We start from the raw sequence: 17,136 nt of genomic DNA, 5'->3' as shown, positions 1-17,136 counted from the left end.
CGATGATGGATTAGTTGTTGGTCGGGAGGTGGTTTAGCCGTTACGGTTGTGCGCGGAGAACTCCCGCAGTGTGTATTATAGCACTGGAACAGGAGCCAAACGCCCATCAGAGCTATAGGCAGAGCTCCGCATACACTCCCCATCATCATTCACTTTTTCTTTTTTTCGGACACACTCAAAAGTTAGATTAATTACCATCAAATGTATGTGTCCGAGTTATTTGTCTACATCTCCTCCGATTATTAAAGCAATTCTATTATTGCATATCCAAGAAATGTGCGTCGCATGAATATTTACGACACAACTTCTCGAGTATCGTCTCGACCCCATTTATTGGTAATCAGACAAATGTGTCACGAGCGCATACCCATCCGAATAATCTATACATACATAGTCATAGTATATTGGCTGAGTCTAACGGGAACGAGCCAAATTTGAACCTCTGCATCATGTAGCCTGCAACTCTTGTGATGTAATCTGATTTCGGATGAAAAAGGAGCTCGTCATCTGGGGGTTCGACCAAATACCTATGTACAAGTCCTTACTGTCCGTATATATACAGATGACATTTCAAGAAGCTCCGGCTCGGATGTCTTTGTCTATAACGTAACATCGTGAAAACCTTTTGGTCTACATAATAAAAGATCCTTGCGAGACGCACACAGAGGAGAAGAAGGTCAGACAATATTTCGGTCAAAGCCTGGACGAAATAGAACGAGAGTCTAAGAGAGTAATTGCCGAGTTGCAGATGACATTTACTGCGCTAGCGTACGCTAGTGCTGGTCCCAGATGCGCATCACGGCTCTTTTGTTATTGTCCCGTTATTATCTCGTAGCTAGCTGCTGGTCGTTGTGCGTATTAGAAATACGTTCCGTGCCAATTGAGCGTCTTCTTCTTGGTGTGTCTCTCCTCGTTGGGTCGACAGCGACAAACTTGTCGGAAGTGACGCATGGCCCACTCCGACTTGTTTAACTCAACTCAATACAAGAATAGTAAGATTGCAGTTACTATTTAGGGCCATCATCTTCTACGTTGCATGACTATCAAAGTATATACAGGCTGCTCCTTGGCAATGCTGAGGACGATGGGAGCGATGTGGGAGAGAGTCGGGCCGGAAACTCTGCCGACTCCGGAAGGAAAAGTCACTGGAGGGAGGAGGCAAAGAAATAGAAGGATCGACGATCCTTCTTTTTCAGAAGAAGAAGAAGGGGGGGAGCGTTTGCTTTTTTTTGGATCGAACTCGCAACTTCCTTTTAGCTACTGGCTGCTGACGATGGGATGTTGCCCCCGTGCTCATTCTATCGTCCTCCACGTATATCCGGTTCCTTTTTTATTTTTCGCCCAGTCAGCATGTCCCCCCTTCCTCTTTTTGTTGTTGTTGTTGTTCACTTTTTATTTGTCTTTTTTTCGGCTGAGAGAAAACCGCGCCAAACACAAACAAACTTTTTTTATTTTGTAACTTGTTAAGTCAATTTGATCCTGGAAATTCCCAGCATGTGAAGGTAATAATGCGCCTGGTGTAGGCGGTGTCGTAGGCTTGTCATGTCTCTCTGCCCGTCAAAAAGTCTCATGTCGAACATGCTGGGCTTGGCGATATAATGCAGCAGCAGTCGAAAACCGCGACAGCCATTACTACACCACTCCGGCGGAGGCGGCCGGATCAATCCAGCACTTGATCAAAGGCGTCACGAGATCAAAGTCAAGAAGGGCGACGTGCCGGGATCTCTGACATATTCTCTGGCCCTGTGTAGATTTTGACTTGTTCCCCCGTCGCCTGTGTGTCCTCTCTACATATGTATATACGTACCTACTCAAAAGTACAGCCATGACGTTGTACCCCAGTAGACGATCGTCTATATACCGGAGGAGCGCTCTGTACACTTGCGACGATCAACCCGGAATAACAAAATACATTACATACAACCGTGCAGCGGATAGAACAAGTCCCTTTTTTAAGACGCAGTGGCACAGCACAGCACTGCTGGGCAGAAAAAAAGGAAAACCTTTTGATTCGATTAGATTGGCCCTGGAAAAAAAAGGTTCTTTCCGCTGGATGTTGTGTGTGTATTATGCACTGCAGTGTCGGCGAAGAAAAATCCATTTCGAAATTTCCCGCGCAAGTTCGTTTGAAATGGAAACTCGCATTGATTAGCGCATTGATCTCCGAAATAATTGATCTAACGTTTGGAATAGATTTTTCAAAGAGGATCCCATTGGAGGGGAATACACACACAAAAGAGACTCCGACATTTCTGTTGTTGCTCATCGATGATTACCGCACGCGTCGTTAACTCCAGTCGGGGAAATCGAGTGCCGTCATCAATGACCCGACGTACACAACTCTATATAGAGGAACTAGTACTACAAGCAAACGGCGGGTTATCGAGTACACATCATGTTTTATTATATATCCAAAAGTTGTTCTTTTCCACGTCGTTCGTTTTCTCCCCCATTGTTGATTTCTTCTTCCATTTGTTATACGTTCCCCCTTTTGGCTGCCGACGCTCATTTGGAATTCGGATTGAAATTTATTCTTCGCGCCCTTTTTTCTCTCCAACATATTTAAAATAGACGCGCCCGTAGGCTGCTGATTCGATTATTTAGTTTGACGGAACAGCAGATGAAGAGTGCCGGCTGATTTCGTTTCGACTATTTCGGATCGACTAATGGGGGAAAAAGAAAGAAAATTTGTTTCAAGTTGATGAAGATTGAAGTCATAGAAGGAAATGAAATCGGACGAGAGTGTAGTGTATACGATCGATTGGGGGGGTGCCCACCCTCGCAACCCGAATACATTTCCATATCAATCTATGGATTTGTTGATGTAACACATAGGAAAAGGGTTCGGATAGTAGGACATAGTTCCCAGCTATATAGGATGAATGCAACGTCCGCAAAGTTGACAGCCGATTGGCAACGGCTACATCTCTCTTGTACAATATAAATATGTGGGTTGACTTTATTATTCTTTATCGTTACGATGGTGGTGTATAGATGCAGCTGGCGGCCATATACTAACTCTGTGTGTGTGTATATGCAAGTCTCTCGAGTCGAAATGTCTAGAGTGTCCCTTCTGTTGATTTCTTTACGGATATCCGGCAACCATCGCTTTGATATCCTCTGCGGCAATTGCTCGACAACTGCGTAGGGGAGGAGGATCGAACGCAATCACGGGATGGATTCATAACACTCATCGGAGCAATCTATACATATCCAAATAAATAGTAGGCATTTCTTTTTATAGACCGTGTTATACTACTACTACTACTCCCCCATGTGTAGACACAATGTCCCTTATATATTTCTTCATTGCCCGGCGCTCAGCACAAGTGGGAGGAGGAGGCCGGCTGCTGCCATCTCCTCTTGTTGGTGTTTTTCTGCCTTCAAGAGCCTTCCCTTTTTCAATGATGTGGCATGGAAAAAGAGAGTTGTGCCCTTGTTAGTTTTAGATATATAGGCCTTGCCTCTGTGTGTGTATTCTTCTTCTTTTCCTTCAAGCTTTTTTGTGAAGAAGCCGAAATGGACTCGTTCCATGAATGTTGATACGCTCCACCCTTTTGCTTGCCTTGCCCTGCCTCTATACGCCACTCACGCACATCAACTCGGCAAAAGCTTTTGTGAGCTACGAAAGTTGTGTATAAGCCTTTTTTTTTCTTCTTCTTTTCTTATAACCCATTTCCAGGCAGTTGACTTGTATACATCCAATAAATAGATTGCGGGCTTAAATACAGTTTGAGCTTAGAAAGATTCCCGAGAATCAGCTGTTTTATTATTCCGTCGCAATGTCTTCAATCCCGGCCTATTAATCGACGGTCCTTGCATATTTGAAAATTAATTTTGGGATTGAATATGTACCTTCCCCCCGATCCGCATCGATAATTAATGAAGTAATAGTCATAATTGATAGAAACACTGCCAAAGAGTGTACCGTGTGGTAGTTAATGAAACGTGAAAAATAATTGTTCTTTTTGTAAAAAAAAATAATGGAGAAAAAGTTCCCCCAAAAAGGTTTGAAGCGGAAATGAGAAAAAGAGCCGACGAGCTATATATCCTATAGCTATTTTCTTCCATCCATCACTTAAATGCACGGACAAAATGAACTTTGAATTGAAAGTGTTCGGCGTGTGGGTCGACTTGGAACATCGAACCAGGGCTGCCATAACGATAGTTCCGTGTATATACACATAGGAGTCTATATGGTGTATATTTGTACTAACATGGAAAAAGAGCTTAATAATGATAAATGAGGACAGGTTTTTTTCTTTTTCAACACTGGATGAAAACAACTGGGTGTGTATTGTTTCTTCTTTTTAGTTCTGTGATGGAGCAGCGTGTAGATGATGACGAAGAGTCCCGCAAAGAAGTCGCAAACGAACTTTGAAAAAAGAAAGTTTTGTACTATTTATTTTTATTTTTCACAGTTTCGTTTTTTTAAAAAAAAGTAGGTGTTGCCGGGGCTGCAGAAAGACGCGCGCGGTCCGCGGTGTATTTGACTTGAGGTCTGGCAGCGTTGCTTATTCAGTATCAACAGGGGCGTGTCGGTGGAAAGTGCTGTCGCTGATTGTAAGTCTCGTCATTTTCGTTCGTTCACCAGTTAATTTGGCGAAATCATGGCCGTTGACGTGCCCTTTAATCCGTTTCACTAGTTTACCGTCAACCTTTGCATCGTTTCAAAGTGTTGGCCGCATCGGTGAGTCGTTGGCGGACAGACGAAAAAACAGCTGTGCGGACTATTGGTATTATAGGCAAGGCCCTCTGTCTTTCTTTGCTAGAGCCCTTCTTCTGCTGCTGCTCTCACTCCCGTACTACATCTCGCTCTGTGGGGTATACACACACCATACCCGAGCTGGATGCCTTTATAAGGAAGCGAAAGAAAGAAAACATTTTTGCCTTTTTTTTTCTAGTTTTAGCTGAACGCGAAAAACTAGGCGGCCGTCAGTCTACGCTATCTCTGGGTACTACTTCGCCCAAATCGTTTGGCGTTTTGTGTTCATTTTAGTTCTCTCTCGGTACTACTACTGCAAATCTGGAAATAGTTTTTTTTTTCGTTCAGTTGTCAAAACGGCACGCCGAGTTGTTGTTATTTTGAAAGTTTTGCCACCCTTCTTTTTTTAAGTGTGTGTTTAAGGATTTAATGCGAACCGATCGAACGTCAATAACATTTCCCCCCCAGTGATTGACAATTTGTACATTTTTGTCGTCTGCTTCTCTCGCAGTTGATTGTGTTTTTCAGTTTAGTCATTTGCAGTGAGCAGCATAGTCGGTAATGTCCGAAAATAGCCAATTATTCTTAGATGAAACAAAACAGGGGCGACCTTTTTTGCCTACTTTTATAAGTCTGACTAACTTGAGTTGAGCAATCCTTGGTTTGAGCCGAAAGTTTGTGAGGATGACGTCACTTTCCCCTCCTTGAAAATTCGAATTTCTCAATTCATTCAAAGAAACAAATTTGAGGTGTAGGCGAGAACTCGATGATTACATCTGTGTGGCTAACTTTCCTTTTTGTTTTGATATGTGTTGTCTTTGTTGCATTGTTCAAGTCGATCAACTCATTTCGTTTCATTGTTTCTGAACGTTGCAGGTCTTTTTTTTTTGTATCTTCACCCCCCGGGTTTGGTGGAGGAACCCAGTTCTCCATTCGAAACTCCTTTTTTGGCCTTTTTGGAAACCGTCAACAAACTAAAGCAGCAGCAAGGAAGCAACAAGAAACAAGATAAGCTCAAAGGAAGAAGAAACCCATCAGAGCACATAGACAACTTTTTTGCTCTTCACGTCGACGGAGCTGTTGGGAAAACAATCGCCCAAGCGGCTCTACACAACCGCCCACACACGAACGGCGAGGTAAAGCATCTTCTTAAACCTTTTTTGCCCCTTTGCCTGGGTGTCGCCCAGGCCACGTTGTATCAAAAAATCCCTTATTTCTATTTTCGGTTAATGATATCCACCGAACGAGAAATAGCCTACCGTTTCTCTTCTTCCCCGGGTTTTATATGTATCTCCAACTGTCACATGCAATTGGAATTTCGAGTCTCCTTGTCGCATTCGATAAGGGGGAAAAACAACTCCCAACGCCAAAAAAAAGGACATGGAAAATAGTTTTTAAAAGCCATCGATGGGCGCACAGGTGCCTTTATTTTGCTATCCCGGTTAAGGTGTCCAAGGGATTGGATGGAGTGGTCGGTTGGGTAGGGTTGAGTGTAGTTGTTGCCTATCGAACGCGTTTTCTGTCCATGGAGTTGGCCGTCAGTTTCTCCTGAAGGCCGCGCTCGTTGGCCCGCAACACATCCATATATACATGCACGCAAACGTTACAAGGGCGTTAACCGATTCGTGAGTCTGGACGTGACACCAAATACTACTACACACAAGGCACTGCCTGCCTGCCCACTTTCATATCACCATTTCTGGACATGTTCACACACACGAACTGAAATTGTGTTTCGCCCTTTTAACTCTTTTCCTGGCCAGGCTCTTCCTTTTTGCTTATTTGTTTTTAATTTCCCCCTCTCAATCTTGTTCATCTTTCGGCCTTCGAGGCACAAGAAAAACACAAAAATTGACGCTCCTCTCTCTCTCTCCTGTTGTTGGGCCGGGAGTCAAAATCAACGTCTAGATTCCACACACCCTTGTTTTTGTTTGGCTTCAAGTGGCCGTTTTCTGTCATGTTCCATTGTCTTTCAACGAACAAAAAACAAATGGAAGCAAAATTAGAAGAAGGTCGAAAATTGTTGTTGTCGGGGCAAGACTTACACGAATATATATTCCTTATAATGGGAATGTTGTTCGTGTTGCGACTACATAATTCCAACAACTCGGTCGCCAATTTCCAACGGGTTGTGCGTTTTTATTACAGCCCGACTACTTTGTTGTTCTAGTTCAAATTTCCAAATGGAGCTGGAAAGAGATTGACGTGCATCCAAAGTTGATCATCTTGACATGACAAGTCTGTCGTCGAATTCGTTAAAGAAAAAGAAAAAGGGGGGAAATTCATATGCGTGTGGCATATGCCTCAATGTTTTCAATCACCTGGGTGGGGTCGGAATATTTCTTCCCTCTCTCTCTGGCATAGAGCTGACGACCAGAGTATACACACACACCATTGTGCGCCTTTGTGTTATATTATTTTCCGTGCGTGTGCTTTCAAAATCAACCGGATTATTACGGCATAGCACAGGATCAAAACCGTCAGAGGCCGCCCCGCGTTTGACTGCGGTTTCTGTGGCCGGGCTGGTTCGATCGGGGGGCTCCGGAACTTTGAAACTTTTTGACGACGATAACACACACACGACGAGAGTAGTTGATAAAAAAAAAGTCCTTTTGTTATGTTGATTTTGTCATTTTTCTATTCCTGGGCTTTATCACAAAAAAAGTTTGAAGTGAAAAATAAATTCCATCGCGCAATGATTTTCCCCTTTTTTATATCCGGGGGGTGGAGTTAAGAGGATCAGATTCCGTGTGGTTTTTATTATTTGTTCCACATTTTCATCTCTCGGCAGGATCCCATAGCCCCTTTTTTCATATTCGCCCTGATGCAGCGCAGATGTTGTCATCCACCTTCTCACTTTCCATCTGCGGGGTACGTGGGTGTCTCTGTCCGTCCACCACTTGTACAAACAGCTCGCAGAGCTGCTCCCCCTCTTCTCCATTTCTCATTGCTAAGAAGATGGGGAGAGAGACGCCAATCCATTTGGATCCCTTCGGTTTTCTTTCACTTTCCTAAAACAATCACAAAAAGGGCGAGAGAAAGGGAGTGGAGGGGGGACATCGGGGAAGGATTGGCTTTTGTACAAACAAGCTGATAGAATAACAGATGACGAACGGACCGAGAATCATCAATCAAAGCTCGACAAAGTGAAATAATAATGCTTCTTTTTTTAATTTTTTTTGGGGGGCCAAAGTAGTCGTAGTCATAATAATCGTCAATGGCGGAGTGCTCCCGTTTCCTTCCTCCACCGACTACTAATTGCATTGATATTTTCCCGTTGGCTTTTGTCTTTGCTCCTCCTTATTATTTCTATTGAGTAGGAAGGAGGAGAAGGAGGCTCTCGAGTGTGTTGAAGAGCGCCGTCTCGCATACTTTAACGAACGTTTTAGACGGTTTTCAAAGGATTATATATGTGGATAGGATCGTCGCCATTGCACTTTCCTGCGCGACGGGTGAGTCGATTGCCACTCGAGTGATGGAAAGAGATATATTATATCCTTATCTATCTATCTTTTTTTTCTCTCTTTCATTCGTCGTTACAATGAGAAGTGAAAGCATCTCCATGTACGATAGTCCCAATATTATTCCTTTCGGATTCTTTTCGACTCTCTTCCCAAAGAAATAATAAAAGAATCCCGTAACATTTTTTTAAAAAGAAAAAGAGGAAATGGCTGTGCATTAGTCATCTTTTCATGTCTGTGGCAATCACGCGTAGGTCGCCGGGACTTGTATGATAGGATGTTGTGGGTGGGCGTCGGTGGCTCAAGAATGTTGGGATCTTGCCGCCATGCCAAAAAAGAGAGAGATCCGTGCGGTGGGTTATCACACCCGCAAGGAATCTTTCGGCGGCAATCAAGTAGCAGTCGACTCGTTTTCTCCCCAATTTTTTTTTGTTTTGTTTTCTTTCTTCCTTTCTCCGAGATTAAACAACTCGGAGTTGGCTCGTCAGAAAATAGAAAAAGTTGGGTACGTAGTCAGACACACAACTTGGCGTCAACACGACGACGACAACGGGGTATAACGACGAAAAAGTAATCGAGAATCTGTAAACGACACCCGTAGAGTTAGAGCGTCTGCTGCGTTGACTGGCGTAGAGGAGAAGCTCAATGCCGGGATTAATACATGTATCGCAAAGCTTATTTTCCCGTGTAAGGTTCAAGTAGGCTATCGTCTTTCCCTCTTCGTTTTAATAACAGCCCCAAAGAGAAAGAGAGAAAATGTTAAGGAAAAACAGAGTAGGTGGTGTCGGATTGGGTATGTTTAGGTTGCGGAGGTTAGGTAGGTGCTTTTCGACACTCATCGATCCGAGTTGTATAGTCGGTGGTGGTCCATCGATTTCCGGGTGTGGCCCGCCAGGATCTCAACGGGAATATTTAACTACCGCCGCACCCACATTTATCCTGCACCTTTTGTTTTTTCTTCTCCCCACACACACACGAAATTCTAATCATTTTCCCTCCTTTTGTCTTGATTACAAGATCCCCCCCCCCCCAAAAACTGATTCCACTGATTGCTCGTTAGTCGGAAAACGCCGCCCTACATTTTTTTAAGAAACGGTGAAAACTCGACTGACGGTGGAAAATCAATGACTGAGAAACAGTCGCCTCTGTCGACCCCAAGTCGAAATTAATGAATGTATTTATTGGCTCATGGCAACCCATTGACGTGAATCATCTCGTTAACTCTACAAGTTTGGCACGAGAACGTTATAATAATAGTATAGAGAGGGCCAAGTCGCTTTACTATACACTACGACGAGAAGGAGAGAGAGTGAGCGTGGACGAGCTATGTTTAGACCGGCTTTAGTTGTACGCTACGAGGATCGTTGCGTGTATTTTTTTTTTCACGACGCTTCATCCGCTTTTTCTCCGGTCCGGCAGCACCTACACGTTCGTTTTAATGGTCTATGTTTTCTGACTGGGTTTTTTTGTTTTGTTTTGTTGTTGGGATCTTTTTCATTCTGGGTCGAGAAACTTCAAACAGAAAGAAAAAAATGAAGTCTCTCTCTCACACACCATCAAAAAATGCTCGTCCCGCTATATCCGGCGAATGTGTAGTGTGTGCGCTCGCCCCGGAACTTCTCTCGCCACCTCCGATAGTTGTTGGCCCGTTTAGAATTCTCCTCTCTCTCTCTGTGTTTTGGCGTTCTATTTTTGGTGACGCGTTCGTGGCCCCGCTTTTTATACACACACACACACACAAATATCTGCCGATTTGAAAAGAGAAAATGTTTGGAATCGCTCAATGGAGGAATAAAAGTTCTCGGTCGTTTTGACATTTTACAGAAGAAACAAATTCCCCCCTCTTGGGTTTTTCTTTCCCCCCACAGCTTCCTTCGTGTGTGCATTGACTGGTCTAGGCATTTGATTTTATCGCGGCTCTCCTTTTTATTTCGGGGCTGTAAAAGAAATGCGACGTCAGATGGACAGCGAGATGGCTGCCGATATCTTTTTGATTCACGAGTTTTCTCTCTAAATCAAAAAGGGGGAGCTAAGAAGAAGCGGCCAATGGCAAAAAGGGATAAAGATAGGCCGCCGCTAGATACTACTACTACTGCTGCTGCTGCTACTAGAGTTTTAGTGCTTTTATCTGCCGATATATACGCATATATACATGTCAAACAGTCCCCCAGATGATACGCAGGGCCCAAAGCTCCGGTCATTTGGTATAATTTGTGAAGATTGCATCGATTGTGTAGCTCTGCCGGCCGGGCCTCTCTCTCTTGTGTGGGAGAAACTGCTTCTGGAACCAACGTGACTCTGAGACGGAAGAAACGATTGGACACTGTGGGAGTTCCAACGACGACGGGGGGGGGGGAGATGGGGTGGTTATGGTTACGACTGCCCAAATCCTTGTGAGTGAGGTCGAAGAAGACGTTGAACTGGATACGCGGCACAATCGATTTAATGTTACAAACTAGTCGGGAGCCGTAAAGTTTGATCCGCTAGTCGAGTATAACACGGACACTGAAGTCGTACGTCAGTAGGAAAAATGGGCGTCGCCCTTTTTTCTTTTTCTCCAAAATGCATGTTAACATTTTATTTTTCTTTTCAAGTTTTTGTTCAAAGATTCTCTTTCTCGCTGCTTCAATTTGGTTTTTATCGATTTAGTTTTTTATTTTTGTTTGTCCCAGCAGACGGACAGACAAAAAACAAACATCCATTTTCTCCCTATTTCTTTTTTGTTGTTTTCTCCAATCCGCACTGGATGTTAAAAAAAAAAGGATTGAAAAGTTGGGAAAGGGATGTACTGTGGTGTAAGTTCCGGCTAGGGAGCATGTACGATCACGAAACAACAAAGTCGGACGGTAAAGGAGATTTGGGGGCCGCAAACAAGGAAAACGACCAAAAGTGATGTGAAATATTTTTTTGGAAAAGGGTAGGTCGTAAGTCACCAGGGGGTTTTTCCCCCCAACAGGAAAAAAACATAAAAACATACAAAAGAGTAAGAAAACCACGCCCAAACAACATCGATCGATCGATAATATCTCTTGTCCGGGAATGAAAGGCTGCTGTGTACTACGGTGTCGCCATTTGTCAAAAGTTACGTGAACTTTCGCTTCGAGCGCCTACGTCATCTTTCAATGTCAACACAATTAGCAGAGAAATTCGGTAATTTTAATGACGGTAGCAGAGACTCCTCCCAGTGATGAATGTTATAAAGACACAATCGCATTTTGCGACTTTTGTTGAATTGTCAAATGGGACAAAGACAAATTTTTCCAAGAAGAAAAAGTCGGCCGAAGCTGAATAAGACGTCAAGTGAGGCGTGGATGACGGCGGCAACATCTATCATGATCACTTCCTATTCAAACACCCCCCCCCCCCCTATCAACCTATGTGGGAAAGGCTTAAAAGAAAAAAGACGGAACAACTTTTTTCTCCTTAACTCACCTCCTCTACTATGACGACCGAAAAGAAAAAGTTTGTCTTCTTCTTCTTCTCTACTCAGTGGAGAGGAATAGGAGGTGGCGGACGTGCCGTTGACGTGCGTTTGATTGAATCATCGTAGGGGGGAAGGGAACAAAAGGAAGCTTTTTTTTTTCTTCCTCCCCCCTATAGGAATAGTAGTACACACACACATGGAACATTATCATCATCATCGACTGAATGTCGTAGGTACAAGGGCGGAATGTAAAGATAGTTTTATTTTTTTTTTCTTCCCAGATTTTTTCTTGTCTATGGTGGCATTTTTCAAATTGATTCTGGAGCATGAAAGCACACGCAATAGTCGACAACATATTTTTTTATTTGAGAGGATCACAATTTTTTTTTTACTTTTCCTGCAGCGGCGGTTGATTGGTTGGAATCCCCCGTTCTTTTGGGTACGCAATTCAATCACGTACCGTAGGTTATTTTGTCAAAGCTTTTTGGCCATCCAAATACGATTTCTTATCTATTTTTGACTGGGTATTATATGCCTTGCGAGTACTTATTTTTTTTGGGGTTGTATTGTGATATCGTACGCTTTCGTTTATTGATTGAGGCGTACCTGTTTGTGTGTGTTACGCAATAAAGGAAACAAAAAGCGTAGGAATGAATCGGCAAAGAAAGTTCCTAATTGACTCGCCTTGTTCGTCGATTGTCGATCCCCCCCTCCGCTGAAACGAGTGGCAACGTTGGGGGGACTCTTATCTTTTCTTGTTTGTTGTGCACTGTGTGTTAGCTTGACGGCAGGCAATCAACCTCGCAGACCAATCCAGCCATCCCCCCCCCCCCAAAACGGATCGATCCAGCGATAAAGAAATTGGGCACGACGAAAATAGGGGTAAGGGCTATAGAATCATTGGCGATGGATGGATAGCCCATCTTTCTCCTTATCTTTTGGGCTCATCCCAATCCTATTCCGTCATCCAGGAAGAAAAAATAAATCTACATACAAAGTCAAAGCGGATAACTAGACTTTTTTTTACTGGGGGTTGGTGGTTAGATTTACTTGACACCTTCATTTTTCGTCTTCCGCTGCGGAAGAGAGTTGGGATTGAAGTATCGCAATTCGATGTTTCCCTTGTTGTTGCGTCGATTGAATTGAATTGGCCTCTTTTTTTCCTTCTTTCTCATTTATTTATTTTCCTATTTTCTGAGGAAACTCTCCTCTAATTGAATTAGGTCTTATTTACCTCTACGAATCGGCTCTTTCTCTTGTGTGACTGTTGTTGCGGTTGATGCTGCCGCTGCTGCTGGGGCTGAGCTGGCAAACATGGGGGGGGGGCGCAACTGTGTCAATACGACATCCGTCTAGAGGCAAAAGAAAAGGAGAAAAAGAAGAAGAAAAACGGGAAAAGGAAGGAGAGTGGTTTCGTGAGAAACGGGAACGGAATCGAAAAGAGGAAGGAAGGAAGGAAGAAAAAAAAGGGGGAGGGGGAGTTAGTAAAGGAAGGATGAAGAGTAAAAAGAGAGGAGATGTATTGAATGATCTGTATGGGTAAGGAGGTTGGGGTGGAGGAGGAGGAGGAGGAGGAAACTACGTTGGGTTTATAGTATACTACACTCCTAGCTCGCGTATATCTACTTGCGCCTGGGCAAGTGGAACGAAAGGGAAACTGGAAAACATAAAAAAAGGAACAGCAGCAGCAGCAGGAGCCGGAATGACTCGTGCGGGGAGGCTGGACGACGAAGAGGAGGACGGGGAGGTTTTTGGGACCAGGAGCGCATGAGTGAGAGATGCTGTGCTGCTGCTCCTCATCCAGGAGACTATGTGTAGATGGTCGACGGAGAGAAAAAAAGCATCAAGTCGGGCCGGCTTGGAGTTCAGTGACGCACCAAGTGTTGACCGATCGAGGTCCTCTTGTCTCTATCCATCGTTCCTCCCAAGTCCGGCAATGTGCCCACTTCTTTCCGAGCTGCTTCACAGCAGCAGCAGCACAAGGCTCTGCTTTGGCTCCCGTTGCACCGGTTATTTGCCAGAACATTTGTCGCCGGCCAAAGTCATTCCACTCGATGGCGATGACACTTGAGCCCGCAAAGGCCACTGATTGGGTCCGATCCTATCAGGAAGCTGCCCACAAAAACGACGGCCAAGCAAAGGAAAAAAGGGGGATCCTTTCTATTTCCTCGAGTAAGAGAGTTTTGTGGGCCTCTCTCCTTTCTTGTCCCGTTTTCTCCTGTGCTCCTCTTTATTTCCCCCTTTCAGACTCGTTTCCCTGGAATTGGGACGCTCGTTTTTCTCGCTGACCCGCCAATTTCTTCAGATGGTCTTCAACTGATTAACTTTAGCCGTTTTGACTTTGTTTGCAGGGGGAGCCGGCTGACGTGAAGAAGGAGAAAAGGAAGCGGCGGAAGCGGACGAAAGTCCTGAAACATCCGACGCCATGGCGTCGATATCGCTCAAGATCAGCATCGTCGAGAAGGATGTGGTCAAGACGATGCAGTTCGATCCCAACACGGCCGTCTACGATGCCTGCCGCGTCATCCGTGACAAGATTACCGAAGCTAATCTCGGACAACGTAAGTCCATTGAAACTTTTTCTCTTTTTTATCTCTTCAGTCCCGTATTTGGTTTTTATTTATTCACTATTTTTCCTTTTGTGCAACTTGCAGCTAAAGATTACGGCCTTTTCCTGGCCGATGAGGATCCCAAAAAAGGCATTTGGTTAGAACCTGGCCGCAATTTGGGCTACTACGTTCTCCGCACTGGGGTACGTTTACGTTTAATCATTCCATCCATCAATCATCCACCCATCAAACTTTCATGTCCGTGTCTCTTGAACTTTCAGGATTTGCTGGAATACCGCCGAAAGATGAGGACCCTCAAAGTCCGCATGTTGGACGGCACAGTCAAGACGATGTTGGTGGATGACAGTCAGCCCGTCACTAATTTGATGGTGGTCATTTGCACTAAAATCGGTACGTTACATCCAGCGCAAACACAAATTAACAAGTATCATATCTTCTCTCTTCGACATAATCCTCGGAGAGGGAAACCCCCCTTTAAAATCACGAACCCAAACTTACGTATGTCTGTCCATCTGTCTGCCGGGCCTGTCTTTAGGAATCACCAATCACGACGAGTACTCGTTGGTGCGTGAGAACCTAGAGGAGGAGGCGGAAAACAAACCCAATTTCGGGACGCTGACCCTGCGGCGCAAGAAGGAGGAGAAGGAGCCACGCGATCAGAAGATGGAACAACTCAAGAAGAAAATCAAAACCGACGACGAACGTGAGTGGAGGGGAAAAAGATTTTTATTTTATTTTATTTTCTTCCTTTTTTGGGGGGAGATGCTCCGGCACCTTTTTATTTATTTTTGTCGGCACCACCTTGCATTTTTATTTCTAATAATATGTTATTATTTGGGGGTTTTTTTATGGCCCGGCTCTTATTCCCGGAATAGTGAATTGGGTGGACCATTCGAAGACGCTGCGCGAGCAAGGCATCGATGAGAGCGAAACGGTGTTACTGCGTCGCAAGTACTTTTTCTCGGACGGCAACGTGGACTCGCGCGACCCTGTCCAGCTGAACTTGCTCTTTGTCCAAGCGCGTGACTCGATTCTCAATGGCACTCATCCCGTCACGTTGGACAAAGCCTGCGAATTCGCCGGGATCCAGTGCCAGGCCCAGTTCGGAGACTATATCGAATCCAAGCACAAGCCCGGCTTCTTAGAGTCAGTCCCATCTTCTTCTTTTTTGGGGTTAATTTTGTCCTGCATACTGATGGATTGATTTCTTTTTCTAAAATCCTCTGCAGTTTGAAGGAGTTTCTTCCACAGTCGTACATGAAAGTCAAAGGCGTTGAGAAGAAGGTCTTTGGCGAGCACAGGAAGCACAACGGACTGTCTGAAATCGAATCCAAAGTGGCCTACGTCAAAACGGCCCGCTCATTGAGCACCTATGGTGTTACCTTTTTTTTGGTCAAGGTAGAACTAATTTAAGAATTTCTCGGCTTCTCTTTCTTACACTCAAACGAATATCAACATATTTTCGGGCTGGTTTTTCTAGGAAAAAATGAAAGGTAAAAACAAATTGGCTCCGCGCCTTCTGGGCGTGACCAAAGACTCAGTCCTGCGCCTCGACGAACGAACCAAGGAGATCCTGAAAGTATGGCCGTTGACGACGGTGCGCCGATGGGCCGCTTCGCCCAACACTTTTACGCTCGATTTCGGCGACTACTCGGATCAGTACTATTCGGTTCAGACGACCGAAGGTGAACAAATCTCACAGCTGATTGCCGGATACATCGACATTATCCTCAAGAAGGTTTGCAATCCTGAAATCGAATCGACCTTTTTAATTATCTTAATTAATCAATTTTGTTTCTTGCGCAGAAACAAGCCAAGGATCATTTCGGTATCGAAGGAGATGAAGGATCAAACATTGTGGAGGACAGCGTTTCTCCATTCAAGTAAAAATTCAATTGACTTTGAGAGGAGTGTGAAGCGGACGAAGGTGCTAACTATTTTGCTTTCCCATTTGTTTAGAGCGACAATTGTCCAACATACTGCCGGGTCCGGCATCAAGAGCGGCAAAGTCCAGACGGAATCCGTGGCCAAACCGGCCATTGTTCGAGCTGCTGATGGTGAGTTCTTTTGACTTAACTTCACGTTAAAATTCCTACTAGCACGTTCCCAATTTCGACGATTTTTAATTTGCGAAACACCTTTTTCTTTCGACTCGTTACATTTGATCACGTAAAAACAAAAAAAGAGAATTAATTTGGCACATAATTAGTTTTCTTTTTTATTATTGTTTTATAATTTCATTGAAAATTTTGTTATTTTTTGTTGTTGTTTTCTCTTTCCATCCCCCATCCACTCTCCCGAAACACGCATATCCCAGTGCCCCAAAAGTACGACGTCGGGCAAACACAGCCGCCCCAGTTGCCCACGTTGCAAGGTCTGGCTACCGTTGCTCACGCACCACCCACGGTGAGTTTGTCTACAGTAGTTTTTTCTTTTTTTTCATTACCGTTTTTTTATTATTACTATTATTTTCTCCTCCTCCTCCTTCTCCTGGTTCGTTTCATTTTTTTCTTCTGATTTTCTGCCCTCGATTTCTTCCAACCCAAGAAGAAAACGAAAAAAACATTCTAGTTTTATTTATATTTTAAAATGATTAGAAAGTATCGGGTTTTTCTTTTTTTCCTTTCGCTCCCCCTCGCTTTGAGTGTTGTGGTTGTTGTTGCTAGTTGTCTTCGCCGAGTGTTCTCATCTCTCGCTTCTCTCGCAAATGATGAGAGAGCGGGATTCGGTCCTTACTAACTGGAGTGTAACGTTATTTTGTCTTTTCTCTTCTTTCCTTTCACGCGGCCCCCTCTTCTCTCCGTGTGTCTGTTCTGTTGGTTTTTTTCACGATCGATTGGATCAATCGTGAAAATAAAAATAAAAACCCCAAAAACCTTTTCCCCTATCCACTTCTTGCTCCTACCTACCAACTCCAAAAGCATACAAAGTACGTAGGTATACTTTGCCTTTTTTTTTATTCGTGTTTTGTTTGCT

The 17,136-nt window shown here is 44.2% G+C and overlaps 1 protein-coding gene across 16 annotated transcripts in view; it reads left to right on the top strand.

The window, feature by feature from the left end:
* Positions 1 to 17,136, top strand: part of LOC124191130 (talin-2-like) — a 39,929-nt gene that overhangs the window by 7,566 nt on the left and 15,227 nt on the right. For 2 of the 16 annotated variants that reach the window (XM_046584268.1, XM_046584198.1), the window contains exons 1-12: positions 4,454 to 4,563; positions 5,582 to 5,836; positions 13,942 to 14,151; positions 14,245 to 14,342; positions 14,421 to 14,550; positions 14,696 to 14,863; positions 15,036 to 15,306; positions 15,390 to 15,558; positions 15,641 to 15,898; positions 15,967 to 16,043; positions 16,120 to 16,217; positions 16,478 to 16,566. In XM_046584268.1, the coding sequence (XP_046440224.1) occupies positions 14,016 to 14,151; positions 14,245 to 14,342; positions 14,421 to 14,550; positions 14,696 to 14,863; positions 15,036 to 15,306; positions 15,390 to 15,558; positions 15,641 to 15,898; positions 15,967 to 16,043; positions 16,120 to 16,217; positions 16,478 to 16,566 (1,494 nt within the window). In that variant the 5' untranslated portion in view covers positions 4,454 to 4,563; positions 5,582 to 5,836; positions 13,942 to 14,015. Of the gene's footprint in view, positions 1 to 4,453; positions 4,737 to 4,782; positions 5,264 to 5,581; positions 5,842 to 13,455; positions 13,763 to 13,941; positions 14,152 to 14,244; positions 14,551 to 14,695; positions 14,864 to 15,035; positions 15,307 to 15,389; positions 15,559 to 15,640; positions 15,899 to 15,966; positions 16,044 to 16,119; positions 16,218 to 16,477; positions 16,567 to 17,136 lie in introns of those variants that run through there. The other 14 variants (XM_046584241.1, XM_046584164.1, XM_046584155.1 and 11 more) reach the window with 12 other exon arrangements.

The sequence above is a fragment of the Daphnia pulex genome, chromosome 1 (genome assembly GCF_021134715.1).
Source record: "Daphnia pulex isolate KAP4 chromosome 1, ASM2113471v1".
Classification (NCBI taxonomy): domain Eukaryota; kingdom Metazoa; phylum Arthropoda; class Branchiopoda; order Diplostraca; family Daphniidae; genus Daphnia; species Daphnia pulex.
The sequence above is the reverse complement of the archived record's forward strand: the minus strand, read 5'-3'. Positions and strand labels throughout refer to the sequence as shown.